The sequence below is a fragment of the Kryptolebias marmoratus genome, linkage group LG13 (genome assembly GCF_001649575.2).
Source record: "Kryptolebias marmoratus isolate JLee-2015 linkage group LG13, ASM164957v2, whole genome shotgun sequence".
Classification (NCBI taxonomy): Eukaryota; Metazoa; Chordata; class Actinopteri; order Cyprinodontiformes; family Rivulidae; genus Kryptolebias; species Kryptolebias marmoratus.
In genome coordinates, this window is record NC_051442.1 from 11,712,216 (window position 1) to 11,730,045 (window position 17,830).

Genomic DNA, 17,830 nt, shown 5'->3' on the forward strand with positions numbered 1-17,830 from the left:
GGGGGGGGGGGGGTGACATAACAGGGGGCCTGATGTGCTTGAGCTGAGAACGCAAGCGCTTACGTCAACTGTAACTGGGAGAAGAAGAGTTCCTATGTAGGTCACATGAGACACACATGCAGCTAGCGCAGAAGTCACGGCTGGAAAACCGAACCGTTCCAAGCCATGACTGTAAAACGAAGCACATCCGTGCAGTTTACTCAGCAGCAGGTCCCGGGTTTATTTATTTGTTTTTTTTTATCCCTGTGAATGCTGACAAGAATCTGCAGCACAGACCCAGTTAGCGCCTTGCTGAATTACTGATGAGGTCGGGGAATGACATCATCCGCTTGTGTCATGTTTTTTACATAAATTCAAGGGGAAAACGTCTCAGAGGTGGAATTTTATGACTCGTGGCACCTAATTTCAGACAATTACCAGTAAACTGCGGAAATATACATCAAATATTTACAGCCCCAAACCTCTTATCTGCAGTGTTACGCTCAAGTAAACGCCAGAAACTCTGCAAAAAAAAGAACTGTTCTGAACTCATCCATCCATCCATTCATCCATCCATCCATCCATCCATCCATCCATCATTTTGTCTAATTGTAATTATCCATAATTAATTGCAAAATTGTACCAGCTATGTATTTAACCAGAGATGTTGAATATAATCTCTTGCAGCTGCAAACACACTGATGTTGTACACATAAAACATGTGTATGAAAATGCAGAATGAAGAAATGATGTGAACAAGGCGGGGATCAGAAAAGAAATAAAATTGCCAAAATGAATGTGGCAGAAGGCTGTTTATGCAAACTCTATTCATGAGGCGAATACAACGGGAAAAGCAAATAAAAGAAAATGAGTGATCCTGATTGTGTGCTCATGGTTTGTTGATAAAAATGGGATTTGTGAAAAAAAAGGTAAAATGAACAAACACCAGGGTGCTGTTTAAAGAACTTGATAAAAATGAAGCAACAAAAAGAGAGAGGGTATGAAATTTCACTTTTAGCAACAAGAGTGTCGTCATTTGTTTCGACTGAACTCACGGTGAGCTGTTCTGCAGGGGTCACTCTGAGTGCTGTCGGCAGAGTGGGCCGAGGAGGCCGAGGAGACGCTGGAGCTTCTGACGAAACCGAACGCCGCGAGGCGGCCTGCCGGGAGGCGGCAGGCGGAGAAGCCCGGAGGTCGCAGGCCCGATGGGCTCACCTTGGGGAGCAGAGACCGGGAGGCCGAGGCCGAGGGCTGAGCTGCTGCTGCTGCTGGTGGAGGAGCAGCAGGAGGATGACGGCTGACAGCCTGCTCATCTGATCACAAGGAAAAGCACAGAGATATAACTTTCTTTTTATTGTTTAGAACATGGAAACGATTGCAAGAAGTTGCATCTTGTCAAATATGACATTTCAAGGGGACTCTTATCTTTAGTTTTGTCTTTTTATTGGGGATTTTAGCTTCAATAATTAGTGAACTCATAAACATTTGCAAAAGATTTAACATAACTGCATTTTTATTTCCTTTCTCGTGTAGATCATTCATCATCCTGTGCTAATAAAACTCTGTGAGCAGAACATAGTCTGTGTTGACATTGTTGCATCATGCAAATATTGGAACTGTGCACACAACAACCTGTGAATCACTGTGTTTGGCTTTGGTTGTGCTTGTGGTCCGCCCTATCATCCTGTTTCTCCACTGCACTTACATTCACTGACAGCTTATGCTCTAACTGTTTGTCTTTCTTATTTTTAAAATTCTACATCGATTTCAAAACAAACACAAAAAATGTGGAAAATATCATCACAATCCTTTCTGAAAATATTTTATTGCCTAAACAGATGTTGTAATGTTTAGTCAAGTATATTCAGATGGATTACATTTGATATTATTATCATTCTTCAATAAAAAACGCGAAACAATTTGTGAAGTTTGTTGCAGGCTTGACAACTAGTTTTATGTACCATATATGGGCATATTAGCATTGTAGCCCTTTTCACCTTGGAATACTTTCATCGCTACTCTGTGACTTTGAAATAATGGCTAATGGGTAGGGTAATGCTAGGAAAAGGGATTTGACCTTAGACAACAAACAAACAGATGTGATATTTCTCATTTCTGCAGGTACCATTTTACCATGTGAGTTGGCCTGTAAGCAAAGCTGACTACCCAGAAGGACTTTTTATAGCTCAAGTAAAAACAAGTTATTATTCTGTTCAATAAAATAATTCAAAGGAAGGAGATCAGATCCATACCAAGTCTTCCCCACAAGTAAAATAATTTGTTTTTTTTGTGCTTCTATGGTATACTATTTTATTGTTTGTCTGAAACTGCTAAAACTGCATTTCAGGTTTCCAGACTTTAAGCCAGAGATGAACGCTTTAAAAAAGTTGGATATATTGGAAGACAAAAAGAGAATGAGGAAAGAGAAAATGCTGAGAATCCCCCCAAAAAAGTAGGGATAAAAAGGTAATCATAGCTCTATAGAAGAAGCTATTGTCTGAAAGCATTGGGAGGAAATCCTCCTCATTGGTAATTTTTTGTTTTCAACAGTAAAAAAAAAAAAAAGAAAATTGTGCAGACAAGAAGAATCAAGACTATAAATCCGTAGTTTTCAGTGGCCAAATCCCCAATCCACATCTTGGCTAGCCCAGCCTAGAGAACAAGGTTAAATAGAATCCTGCGCAGAAGAAAAGCATGATCTCCTGCTGGCTGCAAAGATAAGTCAGGCTGCTGCCTTTCCTTTCCATTTGGCACAGCTGTGTGCTGCAGTGCATGCTATGAGGTGACTGCCACATCAGGAGAGAAGAAATGTTGGCGAGGAAGAAAAGTAGAACAGAAAAAAATGGAGTCGAAAAAGTCTTCGGTGGGTGCAGCCAGCTCCAGCACCTCCAGCATCCTCCCAGCTGCTGCACGAACACTTATCACATATTTCCTCCATCCCCTTAATATCTGCCTGAGCGCCATGAGATTTGTTTATGAGATTTGAGCTTGCTCCTCTTGAGTGAGAATGTCAGGATCATTAAGGATAAATACCCTCATTTCCATCCTGGCTTTCCCACCCCCGCTCCCTACTCTATTCATCACTTCTGAGAGACCATGGAGAGAAGAGCCCACTTCAGCCAAGATATCAATACAAACACCTGCTAAACGACAGCACTCGCTGTAAGAAAATATGAAGATAAACCATAAAATCCTGTTTTGTTTTCTTTGCCTAACCTTTTTTTTATGACTGTATTTTAGTTTTTTTTTCTTTTTTACTCCTGTATTTACTGCAACTCTACATTTTATCTTGTGTTTGAAAACTTGCAGTAAATCCTAAAGCAGGTGTTCAGCCATACTAGATATAAAAAAACCCAACATATTTTCAGCCTGCGTTGTGTGAAACATTCTCGCCCATTATAAATTATGTAAATCAGGGCAGGAAAAGTCAATAGCACATGCAGCTGGGATAGGCACTAATGATTTTAATTACAGCTCAAAGTGAGCTGTGACAACGAGTATGGATTCCCACCGCAAGGCCTTGAACTGCATGTTATTAAATGTCATTTTTTTTTCAGCACAATGCACAGCTGAAGCAAAACATGGACCTTACTGCAATGAAAAAAAAGTGTGCGGGGGAATAAATGTGCTATTGTGGCACATTCTACACAACTGTCTTACCATATAAGTAGACCATCCTCATTATCATAACAATATAGAAATTTAAATTCTGCCTTGTAATTACAATACGAGAGTAGTTCTAGTAGTGTGAAGGCTGTACAGTATAATTGCCATAATGTGTGCTTGCCAGACAAAGATTTTCATTCACAAAAGGGTACAAAGTTGCCATTGACAGTAAGAAAACTGAATGTTTTGGCTCAGATTTCTTTGGAAGATAGAAGAGAAAAATAATACAAAAAAAAACCCCAACAACAAATGCTCCAATACACAATTGCGAACCCTGATACACGCAGTGCTGACCAGACAGAAGAAATTCCAGCTGGTGTTTATCGCTGCAGTTTGCACAAGGCAAAGATGGCTCCAGCCGGGCGATACTGACATTATTTAAGTGTTAATTGCTTTGCACTTCAAAGCTCGTAGAGTTCCCAGAGAGGCGAGGGGCACCGAGACGCCATGCATATGTATTATTAGGGATTATATAAATAAAGCTCAGCTCAACTATCAGATCTTAGTGTGCAGTTTTCGGCTATGTGTATAAAATTCATTGTACATTTGCCCGTGTTTGTCTTTGTGGTTTTACTGTGTGACTGGGTTATCACGTGCAGAAAGTAGATCAAATATGCATGACATTGATGAATGGTACCAGCAGGATGATGGGAAAAATTGTCAAACTTCAATATTCTATTGACATCTGAGCTGGAGCGTAAATCTGAGATCAGCAGTCTGAGGTGCAATTGGAATCATCGGAGTTAGAAGTTTGCTAAAGAGAAAATGTGAGTGAGCTATGATTTATTTATTTTGCTTTGTAGATTGCTGCCTTCTGGAGCAGAATAAGTCTCATCGGACTGATCTGTAAAAGCCATCCAATCAGATCTGCTAAAATTAATCTCAGAGAATGCATTTTAATGAGCTGCCTTCATCTCGGGCCAAGTTGCAAGCGGGGGATAGGTCCCACAACTGCTCAGTACTGCTTGAGAAGAAACTCCTGGAATCCAAGTTGTGAAAATATAAACCTGATTAAAAACATGTAATGTGAGGAAATAATTAATCCACCTGTGTTATCTTGGCTTTTCTGGCTGGTTGCAGGGCTGACAGGCTGGACTGGCTGGCTGAAGACTGGCGCTGACCTCTGTCCTGGACTGGCTCCTCTGCTCTTGGCGGAGCCTGAGGCCGTCCTGGTGACAGCTCCCAAACCGAGACGCATGCCTCTGCCCGAGCGCATGAGACTGCTGCTTCCCCCGACCTGCACAGCTGTCCTGACCTGCAAGGCGTCCTCAGCGGAGCTGCCTTTCAAACTGATGGACCTCCCAACCTAGAAATCATTCACAGACATGAGTGACAGACACAGCACAGATGACTTACAACATTTCTTTAAGCTCTGAAGCACATTTAAATCCGTTCAAATTAACTATCATAAGTTGTGTCAATGCCCAATAATATGAAGCACGGAAGACAATGCATTAAAAACAACAAACATGCAGTTTAGGTGTAAAACTGAAACGTACAGATTTAAATTTTGACCACTAAATGTTGCATCTCAATTGCATTATTATGCACTAATGTAGAATGAGATTTGGACTGCAGCAGACACTTCTAATCTACATATGAGTGTGAAGTGTTTTAATAGAAATAAGAAACAGTGTTAAGGTGGTAACAAACAGCTCATTTTGGAGTGAGAATACAGATGCTCTGTAATCAGTTATACATGGTTTACTGGGGGTGACACAAAGGCGCAGTGGTTAGAGATGTCGTCTCCCAGCAAGAAGGTTGCAGGATCGCTTACCGACCTTGGGCTTTTCTGGGTGGAGTTTGTATGTTCTCCCTGTGCTCACGTGGGTTTACTCCAGTTTCGTCCCACAGACCAAAAACATGCATGTAAGGTTAATTGGTAACTCTAAAATTGTCCCTAGGTGAGAGTGTGAATGGTTGTCTCGTTTGTCTCTATGTGGCCCTGGAGGGACTTGTTAAGGACCCATGTTTTAGAGGGGGAACCGATTATTTCAGACGGCTGAAATATTTGGTTCCTCCCTGGTAACTTTTGCAAAAAAAGAACAAATGTCTCCAAATTCACAAGACTTGTTGTCCATGATGAGAGGAATAAACACAGTTAAGGACTTTTTGGTAAATTATTTTTGTCCCATGTTTTAGAGGGGGAACCGATTATTTCAGACTGCTGAAATATTTGGTTCCCCCTGGTAACTTTTGCAATTTGCAGTTGCACCACAACTGCTTCCACCCACCTCGATCATCATCATCATATGAAATTACTTTTTGTCACAAAATAAAATAGTGGCTGGTAAAATATTTGAGTGGCTGGTAAAAAATTTTAATTTCCACCCCTGCATGATTCTTTCAAACTGCTAGTATCTGCTGCTTATTGACAAAAAAAATATGAAAATAAAATAGAGACAAGGAATTTATTGCCTTAGAATATTTGCTTTTTGATAATGAGCTCTAACAAGCAGGATTTACTATAAACATATAATAAAAGAAATCTTAGAAGAGTTTTAAAGTTGAGCTTGAACAAGTCACTCACCTCTGATGATGTCCCATAGAAGTTGTCTGCTCTGCTCAGCTTTGGGGACACATTGTGGCTGTGTGAATGCGCCGGGGGAACTGTGTTTGTGTGTCCAGGAGCCCTGATGCTCCTGCTCTGCATTCCTGCTGGGAAACTGTTTGCCTGCATCTCTTGGCGATACTTGTCATAAAGAACATTGGAGGCACTGAGTACTGGGGCTCCCCGGTTTTCTGCGTCAGGCTTAGAGGAGTCTTTAGATGTGTCTTTGAAAGGAGTGGGTGTTTGACTGTGGGTGTATGTCGAGAGCCTGGATGGTAAGGATGATACCTGATAAGGTCCATCAGAAGCCTGGGGTTTAAACTGGGGATTCTTACGGACATAGGTTATGATTTTGGGTCGGACTCCTTTAGGTTTAAGCTTAGGTGATGGGGAGTTCTCTTTGGGGTTAGAGTTGGGGGAGCTCTGCTGGATGTAAGGAGGCGCTTTAGGGATTCCACTTGTGCTTACATTAGTTTTTACTGGTGCTCTCAAGCAACTGTTGCCATAGCCCTGAGCTGACGTTGGTATCGCTGGGTTGGATCCCGGTGGTACGTGCCTAGGTGCTCCAGAGACATTTCTGGAAATGAGGTACATAGAGGGCTGCCTGCGTGGTGAGCCCTGGGGTGTCCTGAGAGGGGAGTGGGGAGGAGTAGATGACCTGGATTCAACCCCAGTCCTGTTAGGACTGGAGCAATTCCTTCGGTATGTCAGCTGAGTTTGAGGCTTCTTCTCCTGGATGGATGAGTTTGAGGGAGCAGATATGGGCTGTGCAGTTGCAGTTGGATGCTTTTGTACAGGTGGGGCCTCCCTCTGGGTTGCCTGGTTTGGTTGCTTCAGTTGATAAACTCCTGTAGTGTTGTACAAGTGAGAGAAATCTGATGGTTCCCGTAAAGATGATTTTGCAAACTTTCTGTTCGACCCAGTTTCCTGAAGCTTGGACTCTGTCAAGTTTCTCTCTCTTCCCATCTCTGTTTGGCAGAGGGGTCTGACAAGTTGCTGCCGACGAGGTGGCAACACCCTCTCCTCAAATCCAGCTTTTCTCCTTTGGCCCAGGCCTCCATCAGAGGAAAGTCCATTTCTGGGAAGATTCCTCTCTTCTAGTCTTTGTTCCTGGCTACAGTATTGAGGACAGTCGTGTTGAGGATGCATTGGTGGAGAGTTCTGATTGGCATCTACAGAAGCTGCCCTTCTGCTGGACTGGGCTGAGGTAGTATTGTTGGCATTAGGAGAGGTGTTGATCTTGGATTTGGAGAGAGAGGTGAGAGATGCTGCTCCACTAGAATCCAGAGCACTAGACAGGCTTCCACTAAGAGCAACAGCTGACAGACTGGAGACAAACACATTTGTCTCAGACTTAGACTCCTTCAAACCTCCCTTTCGCCTGTCCCCGCTTGACTGGGTGTCCCTTTTCTCTATAGAACCTGTGACATATTTGTCTAACTCTTCGGTGCTGTGACAGCCAACCCTCTTCTCTTTGTCCCTTTGTATTCTGCTCTCCACTTTGTTACTGTTGTCATTTCTCCTCACACCAACTGAAGCAGAGCTGGCAGTTGAACTTGAAGATATGGACATCGGACCCTCATCTTTTCCATCTCTATAACTCCCTCCATCATCCTCCTCCTGCTCATTGTCCTCCTCATTTCTGTTTCTCAAGAATGTATGTATCTCCTGGCAATCCAAAAGCTCAAACTCCCTGAGGTCAGGCTCCATGCATTCCTGCTCTGAACCCCAGATCACGATCTTGTCCGGGGAATCACTTTGGCGGACCAGCGGAGGAATGGAGCTTGTGCTGAATCCTGTGACCTCAACCAAACCTCTTCCTTCTTGGTGAGTGACTGATGTTATTTGGTTGGCATTATCATCTCCAGATGAGGTAAAACTGATCTGGCTTTTGTTTCCAATCTTTTCTCCTCTGTCCACACTGACCCTCAGTCCATGAAAACTGGTAGGAATACTCATGTTCGTGTTTTGTTTTAGGCACAACCAGAGAACGAGGCCATTTACCGAGTTGCAAAAGTTACTTCCCTCTCTGTCCTTCCTCCTCAAGGCTAATTTGATGCTGATTAATCCAGGTCTGAAATGTCATCTCATCAAATTCTTTTCACTTCAGAAGACCAGACAACTTCCACTGATAGCGTTTTAACAAAGATCTTGTTGATGAGGTTCGAAGGGAAAGATTTTTTGCTTAATCTGAAAGAAAAACAAAAACACAAGAGGAAACATAAGAAAGGACATCAGGAGAAAATACAGCTCAATTTTGAAAAACCCATTCTTTTTTTCTCCAAAGAGCCATTCAAAATGGTTTATATTTTCTCTGATCTCAATAGCAGAGAATTGTGAAACCCACTGTGCATTGCCTACAATCTTGTTCTTGTTTGTGTGTGACTTACGTCAATGAATGGCCATTTGAAACAAAAACTGCTGCCCTTGGGACAAAGAACTGCATGAAACAACAGTACCTGTGCCACTTCTATCTTACGTGCATTCAAAAAAAGTTAAAAAACAAAAACAACTGGACTTCTATTCTGTAGCTGAAGACGTTTCGCTTCTCATCAGAGGAGCTTTCTCAATTCAGAAATAGAGAGTGTGGAGTTGAGCTTGAGCTATTTCTGAATTGAGAAAGCTCCTCGGATGAGAAGCGAAACGTCTTCAGCTACAGAATAGAAGTCCAATTGTTTTTGTTTTTTAACTTTTTTTGAATTTACCATGGCCTGGATGACTGAGAATCTACACCAGCATATCTTACGTGCATCTTTCTGACACTATATTTTACATCAACTTTTTATTTTCTACAATGATACTTTAGCTTGTAAGTGAATATTCAAGGAGGATTTAAAATAATTTAGAACTAAAAGTAGCCTTTGTTAACTAATACAAAGATTATGGATATTCACTTTATAATAAAGGAAAACATATGTTGAGTAGAGCAAAGCAGATGTAACAAAGTGTTTACATGTAAGTACAGAAATCCCTCTGGAGATGAAAGATGAAAGCAGGTAAAAAAAAAAAAGATATGACACGGGAGGCAAATCTTTGGTAATATGTTTTTTCCCCAGGGAGACTTGGTAGAATGGAAGGGTGGATGAAGCTTGAGTGTCTACAGTTTCATAAAAAAAAGTTGTCTGTATTTATTACAGACAGGAAGTAGAGAAACCAGATCAGAAGGGATAAAACCAAAGTGATGGTGTCATCACTGCAGGAGGGCTGACACGTTTCTCACAATATGCTTTCAGTTTCAAACACGTCACTTTGCAGATGAGATCAGTGTTGAGGTTTGACTAGACAACAAGTCAAATCTTCATTCCTTTACAACATTCCCCATGGATAATAAACATAAATTATGTTATCTTACTGCAGGTAGGGCTATTTCAAAGTGGTGCCATATGATCCAGGTTCACCACGATTTTAGAGGGCTTGTGATAAAATTGATAGGAGCAGACCAGTGTCTAATGATAGCTTATCTGATGCAACAACTCCTTTTCTTTCTCAGACTGATGTTCTTGTAAGCGATAACCAACAAAAAAGTACAATACATATACGTAATAAGCAATATGAAAGCCACATTATGGAGGCAATTTTTCAACATTTTTAATGAATTTGACCAGGTTATACATACTTTTACATGTGTAAGCTTGTTGTACAGGTCTGTGTGAGCACTATTATAGGAGCTAGTTATGTGCCTTGTGGTTGTGAGTCAGCAGTGGGTGACTTTTGACAGAGACTGTAAGCCAATTGGAAATTAGCAACAATACCCAGATCATGTGTTTCCCCATCAATATGGATTTTTTGGGAGATAAGGAAAGGCTGTACACAATGACATTTTTTTAAGTACAATTTTAAATATATTTTTTTCCTGTCCTAACAATTTACAATAACCTAATGACAACACAAAATTATTGGCCACAGGCAATTCATTACACTCTTGCACAGTAGCCACTCTGACTGCCTGAACACAATATTCATTTTTTTTTGTTGCTTTTTTTAGTATTTGGCTGTTTCTTTACCTGCCCTGTAAAATCATCGGCTGTGACTAAAAATCATTGTTAATAGAAAACAGAAAAAGAAAATGGCCTGATAATTCTGACCCCAAGTTTTCTTATTATATCTTTCAGTTGTTTAACATCCCTAACTTTTTGACCAGGTAGTCTAGCCCAAATATTGCTTGACTGTTTGACCCAGTTGAAAAAACAAAGTAAAACAAAGATGATGAGAACATGGCAAACAGGTTTAGTCACACTGTGTTGATGCAGCATAAGTAATTCAAGTGTTATAAAATACATACACAAATCAATACACCCAAGACAGCTTCACAACATAAAATGGTTCTAATGCTTTAAATTTCTCCATAATTATGCACAAGCTCTCAGAGGAATTGACTCTTTGCCTTGAAGCAGAAGCATTAAAACCCCAGAGTATTGATAAATTGAGTTTTGCTACCTGCCATAGGAACTGTGAGCCTGTTTTTAATATCGTGGACGGAGCTTAAAGTTTCTCCCAAAGCTTTCACGTGAATTTTGCATCCAGGCATTTATTTGTTTGTGTAGGCAAAGAACACTGCATCCTTAAGCCACGCCATATATGTTTCCTCACACCGTCAAACTGAACATCTGAGTCCGCTCCAAAGTTCAACCAGATCTCCCACCTTCTAATTACTTTTGCAGCAGGGGTGTCTGTTCTCATTAGCAGGTGGCTTCTCCATGTGTGCGGTGGCAGCCGCTTCAGCAAAATTCACTGCTAAGATGGCAGCTCACACTGCCTGTGGCTGATTTGATTCTGCTCAAAATGCGCCGAGCTGAAATCTTTCCAAGTGTTCTGGAAAGAGAAAAAAAAAATCAAATATGATTTTTTTTTTCTTCCCCCGATGGTTTATAGCTTCTGGGAACGAGTGAACTAAATACGACTAAGAACGCTCTCTTATTTAGAATAATCACAATTCTAAAACCAAACATATTACATCTTGTACATATATTCAGATTATGGTTGTTGCTCTGTTTTTGTTTTCTGTTTGGGATCAAAGATTGCTGCGAGACAAGGAGGTTCATTACGTTTAACAAGGAGACAAGCAATATGGGAGGAAATCCACACACTGTCTCTGCAGAGTTTACCCCTCGATGAGTGCTCACAATCAAATAATCAGCGAGTTATAAAACACACATGGAAAATTCAAAGTGGTGGGAGAGGAGGAGGAGGTTGGGAGGCGGAGGCACGGGGACACGGTGCCAGATCGATTACAGCACTGATGGAGTGCCGAAGCTTGTGCTGATGACAGCAATCCTGGGGAGGCTGAGCAGTAAGCTCGATCACAGTGTCTGAATCAGAATCAACTGCGCTTCAGCAAACAGCCAGGCTGACAAAATCAATTTGGTGCAAACCTAAGAATGCAAAGAATAGAAGAACATGTGTGACTATTTGAATGAAATTACTTCTTGGGACGACCAACTGCAAAGGCAGGATTTGAGAAAATGTTAACACACTTAAATTCTCCCTCTCTATCCTATTTTGGTGACACAGAGCTATTATTAAAAGTAACACCAGAGAACCAGAGTTGGTTGGGAAATTTGTTGCTTACTTTGGCAGGAATATGGGTCAAGTAACTGTAAATGAAACAAATGGTGTAAAAAATTTGGCTTTGCCGATTATTTCTCATTTTAACCACAATCTTACTTTAGATCCTCAGAATATAAGAATTTAATTACATAAAGGGATAAATACCATAATGGAATGCATATATAGTAACCATTCCTTTGAATGTGAAAGATTAAAATAAAGATCTCACACAATTTGTTAGAACTTAGTGTATGTGTTGGAGATGACTCTCAGCTACTACCACACCAAACTGTAGCTCAAAATCTGTAGAAATAACTGAGTTATATGCATTTTTGTGTTTGCTAAAGCTATTAGCTGTGGCAACCATGTTGCAATGTTTTTAGAATGTATAAAGGTTAAATCATTAATTTGTAGTGCTATTATTTTTTTTTCAATAAAATTGGTACTGTTTTTTTTATTTCTTTTTAAGTTTATGAGTCTTTTTCAAGACCTTGTTCATTATTTTATTTTATTTTAGTCATTGTGCTGTTTCCTGAAAAGTTTGTGTCTCTATTTTGTTGCTGTTTTGTCCAAAGTATTGGCAAACTTTTATAATATTTTTCTGCTTTAAAAAACATATTGCAGCCACTGTAAAAATCCATTTTTGAATCCAAAAACCAAAATGCCATAAGACGGGGATGGGAGAGCACATGTCACAACCCCTGTGGCTTCCACCAGGGAAATGGATCAGGGACCACTGAGCTCTGAAGGTCAGCTTCGTCCTCGGACAGCTACAGCTCACGTATACATTCTGCTGTGCGTCAACTTTCACATGTGAACTCCCACATGCACAACTACAGGCAGACACAAAACACACACCATCACACCCACACACCCCTGTCCAAAAAAGTGTATGAGAACTTGAAAAGGGACACACACATGCATACATATTTAAGTAATGAAAGCAAAGAGTTACGTGTTTGTTTAACTATGGAGACAGCCAAAGTGACTGAAAATAGGTCAACCATGGCAATGTCCGTGGAAGAACTGTTTGGGATAGAAAAGTCTGACAATTTTTACTTATTGGTACACATTTACACACAGATCTGTGGAGTAAAGTATGAAGACAAGCGGATTTTAAGTTATGTTTTAGGTTAGATTAAGCGTGGACCCACATTTCAGAACATCAATACAGCTGAAAACCCGTTGGAGCAAACTCTTTCAAACTGCACCATTCAATATATTTCCGGATACCCTTTTTTATGTTTGATTTTATCATGTGCATTGAGTACCTTCATTCAGTTACTACCAAGTGCTTCATTGAACCACGAAGATCCTCAGACAAAAAGAGAGAAACACGAGGCAGAAAATACAACATGGAGGGAGTTCTTGATAAAGCTCGAGATGGAAAGCCAGCAGAACCGAGGAAAACAAAAACAGAGAAGCAGTTCTCATCTTCATTTATTTCCCTGGACGAGAGCAGGAATGAGTCTGTGTGGGTGAGAGACTGAGACACAGACCTGACGTGGGAGGGATGAGACGTGCAGATGGATAAAGAAAAGAGTGGCTGCATACATTTCCAATTAGACGAATGGAGAGGAATACATAGGGTGAAGCACTATAAGAGCTTTATGGCCCTGTTTATGATGTGACTTACCGATTTGAACCCAAGAGAGGACAGTAAAACGATTATTGGTAATCCCTGACCACAAATAAGACCAATTAGTAATGAATTGTGCCCAGTGATGAAACCAGGAACACGGACTTCCATTTTAATAAATTTCTATCCTCCAGACAGACATAAGAAAAACTCTTAGTCAAAGTAAGGTCAGATTCTAAGAGGTATACTAAAACCTTCTTTCTCTGATAGGAACTGTAAATTTATAGTTAGAAATTACTGAAAAATGACATTTAGAAGTAGAAGTCAAATATATATATATATATATATATATATATATATATATATATATATATATATGTGTGTGTGTGTATGAAGTAATAGAAGAGGAATATGTCTGCAGCACCTTACTTCAGAATAGAAAGTGCTGCTGAAATATTTAGCATGCTGTTGTAATTTGTTTTTCAAGGTTGAAAGAGATGTTCTGAAGACTAAAAACAATAAGACAGAGGTTATAAAAGTTAAGAAGTTGATATTTTCCTTTTTTATACCCAAAGGGGAAAAAGCCATTTCAAAAAGGAATTTTCCTAATGTTTAACATTTTCTCAAAGCCACCTAGGAGGTGAAACACTCATCTTGACTGTTTCAGTTTTTTTATGGTTTGTTTACATTTTCAGACACATAAAAAGGCGACAAGACAGTCGAATGTGCTGGGACACATTCGACTGTCTTCCCTCAGCATCTTTGTTGTTGGTCCAGCAGCACACATGGCTTTTTACAAAGGCCGTTTATCTTTGGCACTTTGCTTTATTCTCCTCCTCCCCCTGCTGTAAAGCAGACAGGTTTTATAGCTCTGTGATCTCAGGAGGTGGGGGGGGAGGTGGGACACCAGCAACATGCACACACTCACACGTGTATTCCCCACCGTCCCATCTCTTTCATCCACACTTCTGCAGAAGCGTGAATTCCGGCACTAAAATAGAAGCAAAAAGAGACGGAGCAGAACAAGGATGTGAAGCTGTGACTCCTCGGTATATTTCTGCAGGATATAATTAGAAATGGCACCTGATTTGCATTAACATTCACTCTTAGCGTCCTTCCTGAAAGGTAAAACTGTTCTTTTAATGCACTCGGCGCTGTGCCTTGGATGTCATAAATCTCTCTCTCTTAACTCCTATGTGTGAGTGCAAACATGTGAGCAGCTTTAATAAATACATCTAAGAGATTCAAGCAACGCAAAAAGAAATACAAAGAATTGTATTTACAGAAAATCATCCAACAGGTTGAAGGGATACTCAAATTATACCATCCACTGAAGTAGATTTTTTTTATTTTACTTTTTTATCTTTTAGAATTAATATCTTGCCTGTGAACAACTGTAGTTCAGAGAGGTAAAGGTTAATTCTGACCAGACTGATGAGCTAATGGCTAGTCTGAGCAGGGCCGGGACTAAAAAGGATTCCTGCCATCCTAAAACAACCCCAACAGTCAATAATAGCAGTTCAGGAAAACACTGTTTTTAATCCTTTTTACTGCTGTTGATTTCACACTTACCGATTATTCCGACAGAAATATTTTGATATTCCTACAGGAAGTGCCCCATTGAACAGGAAGTGCTACAACTAGCAGCTCCTGCCACTATTTGTTCATGCAAATAACCATGGAATTGTATATAAATACTCATTCTGTTACTCCATGTAACTGTGGACTCTATTTCTGCAAACAGAGGTCGTTCAAAGAGCTATCTACAACAGGAGAGATATTTATTGTTCAAACTCTACTTCAAAAGATGTGAATTCTGACTTTAAATGGTTAGATATTTATGTTTGAACAAAAGGATGAGCTTCAGCCGTCCAGGCCTGCTCCTCCTGGATCTGTCAGTGACACAACTCAGACAGAAATAGCAGTGAAATCAGCTAAATGCTTCAATTGTCAGCAAAATCTCACAAGATGATTCACTCCAGCATTACTGTTTGCGTCAAGGGTGCTCAGAAAGGGATTACCAGCAGAAAATCTAGCAGAGCTACAAAATATATACAAATAGTTCTTCAGCTGCATCTCATTGAATTAAACTGATTTTTTTTCCCCCATGTAAATCCACAACAACAAACATTCCACTTGTCAGCAATCCTTAATTCTCCATTGGCAACACAGCATAGCTCAAAACGGTAATCAGAAAACCTTTGTCCTTGCAGTGATTTCCTTCTGTTTGGTACCTTTCTGAAAAAAAAAGAAAAAAAAAGAAAGAAATCTTTTGTTGTTTCCTTCTTGCTGTGCCCACCCATCCATTACCTCCATCTTAATAATACAGTGTTTATAAGGGCAGGGGGAGGTAATCAATCCCATTTCCATCCTCATACGACACATCAGCAGACGACAGATGCCAAAAGAACCCTTTCTCTGTCTCACTGCACTCCCATACACACACACCATATTAAACACAGGGGGAGTCCTTCTATAACACAGATGGGGGGGGCTGTAACAGGATTTATGAAGAATCTTGGGTCAGAGTAGGTGGTCATACTAACTGAATAAGGAGGGGAAATCAGATCATCTGCAATAAAAGCTGATTTATTTCCTTATTGTGTGCAGGCATGCTGCGTTTGCTACCTGCTATGAAACTGAGGGGAAAAATCATAAAACGCCAGTCATAGGATTTATCAGATGAATCTAAATTTTTTAAATGGCCAAACACAGTCTCATATTCATATGAAAGAAGTCCTGCAAAAAAAAAAAAAAAAAAAAAAGCTTAAGGAAAAAAAAGACTGAAAGAGCAATTTCCTTTATTAGCTGCGAGCTTTGTGTGTGTCTGAAAACTAAACACAAAGATTCACGAGTGTCTCCTTCTCGTGCAGGCACACAAGCTCGGGCCTTGAAGGATGAAGGATGCAAACAAAAGTTCCAAAACCAGAAATTTTATATGAAAATACTGTGAAAGAAAAGATAACGGTGGAGAGAGTGGCACGGATCCAGATCAGCTGACTCGCCTGGCTTGTTGGACAGAATTGTGAAAAAAAAAAGGAAAAAAGGATGTAAAACTACAGTCTAATAAAAAAGGGGGCAAAAACAGACTGAGGTATGAAGGAGAGGAGAGAAGAGGGTGTCTGTCCACGCTGGCTGCTGGTAGCACTGCATTATTATTAGAAAGCCCCCTCCACCCGCCACCCTAATGCCTGTCGCAGAGGAAAAAATGTTAACTCTTGCATGGCTGGTGAAACTGTATGTTGTGGGACAAAGAGAAGAAGAGTTTATTTTGTATTAAAAGCTTTAGAGGTTACAAAAAATAAAAAAACAAAAATAGAATGATGTGGCAAAATCTGTGTGGGACAGTGAGGAAGTACTCCCACAAACCTCCAGACAACCAGCCAGACATAAAGGTGAAACAGCCCAGACAAAGAAAAGCTGAGTGCAACTTAGACAGACAGAATAACCTTTGCTTATTAAAAAAAAAAAAAAAAAAAAGTCAAATGATGCTGCACGGAGCAAGAGGAGCTGGTGGAAAGAAACGGGGGTGTGAGGAGTTAGTACTGTAATGTGTAAATGTGCAAACCCCAGGGGGTGTGGGGGAGGGAGAGCAGGCAAAGGATCAGTGAGAGGTGAGCAGAAAAAGGAGGAAAATGAGGAGGATTTGACTAGGATTCTGGGAAGGCAGAGGGCAAAAAAAAAGGTTAATATTTTGAACAGGCTGTAAAAAAAACAACGACCCTCTTCACGGAGGACCGGTTAACATGTGTCACTGTTCTAGTATGGTATGATGTGATACAGAATCATAGGATATGATGCAATAAGACACCATTATAATAATTAGTAAAATCAAATAGAAAACTTTAAAAAAGATGCATGACAGCAGCTGGAGCACATATGTCTGGGTTCAGAGGCCAGCAGCACCATGAAAAATCTTTTGGAAGCACATATAAGGCTTAAAAATAAGATAACACGGGTGCACATTCTGGAGGCCCATAAAAAATCAATGTTTTTTTACTAATTGGTCTTTTTAAGACATTATAACCTGCTTTCATAAAGCTTTAAGCAATCAAAATGTCATTTAATAATTGATGATGTAACTAAAATAAGCAAGAAAAATTAAATGTCCCAAAAAAAAGTCTAAGTTTTACTGTGACTGTAGAAGGTTTCACACAGAGGCAACGACTGCCATGTTCACTCCCCACTACAGGGAAGGGGCATGGGTGTGCGTGTGTGTGTGTGTGTGAGATCAGTGGAGGCGTGCCTCTCTGTTCACCCTTCGGTATCTTGCCCATGACTGCAGGGGAGGAGCTACAAGAGGCTCGTTGCCACGTTCCAGACAAAAGCAGCGTGAATTTGAGAACGTGTGTTGACACCTTCTTCACACACACGCAAACACTCAAATATCGCCTCGTTCTGAGCAAAAAAGGAAAAGAAAAAAAAAGAAAAAAAAGGCATCACATTGGTTAATTAAGACTGATCACAACAGTGCAGTCATGAAAAATAATCCCAGTTTTTGTCTGTTT

General features: G+C 40.3%; 1 protein-coding gene across 2 annotated transcripts in view; it reads right to left on the reverse strand.

Annotated features, from left to right (window-relative positions):
* mtus2a (microtubule associated tumor suppressor candidate 2a) overlaps positions 1-17,830 on the reverse strand; it is a 45,661-nt gene that overhangs the window by 24,817 nt on the left and 3,014 nt on the right. For both annotated transcript variants that reach the window (XM_017418113.3, XM_037978920.1), the window contains exons 2-4: positions 6,176-8,386; positions 4,693-4,951; positions 1,035-1,292 (exon numbers count right to left, since the gene is read on the reverse strand). In XM_017418113.3, coding sequence (XP_017273602.1) covers positions 1,035-1,292; positions 4,693-4,951; positions 6,176-8,155 — 2,497 coding nt within the window. In that variant the 5' untranslated portion in view covers positions 8,156-8,386. The remainder of the gene's footprint in view (positions 1-1,034; positions 1,293-4,692; positions 4,952-6,175; positions 8,387-17,830) is intronic.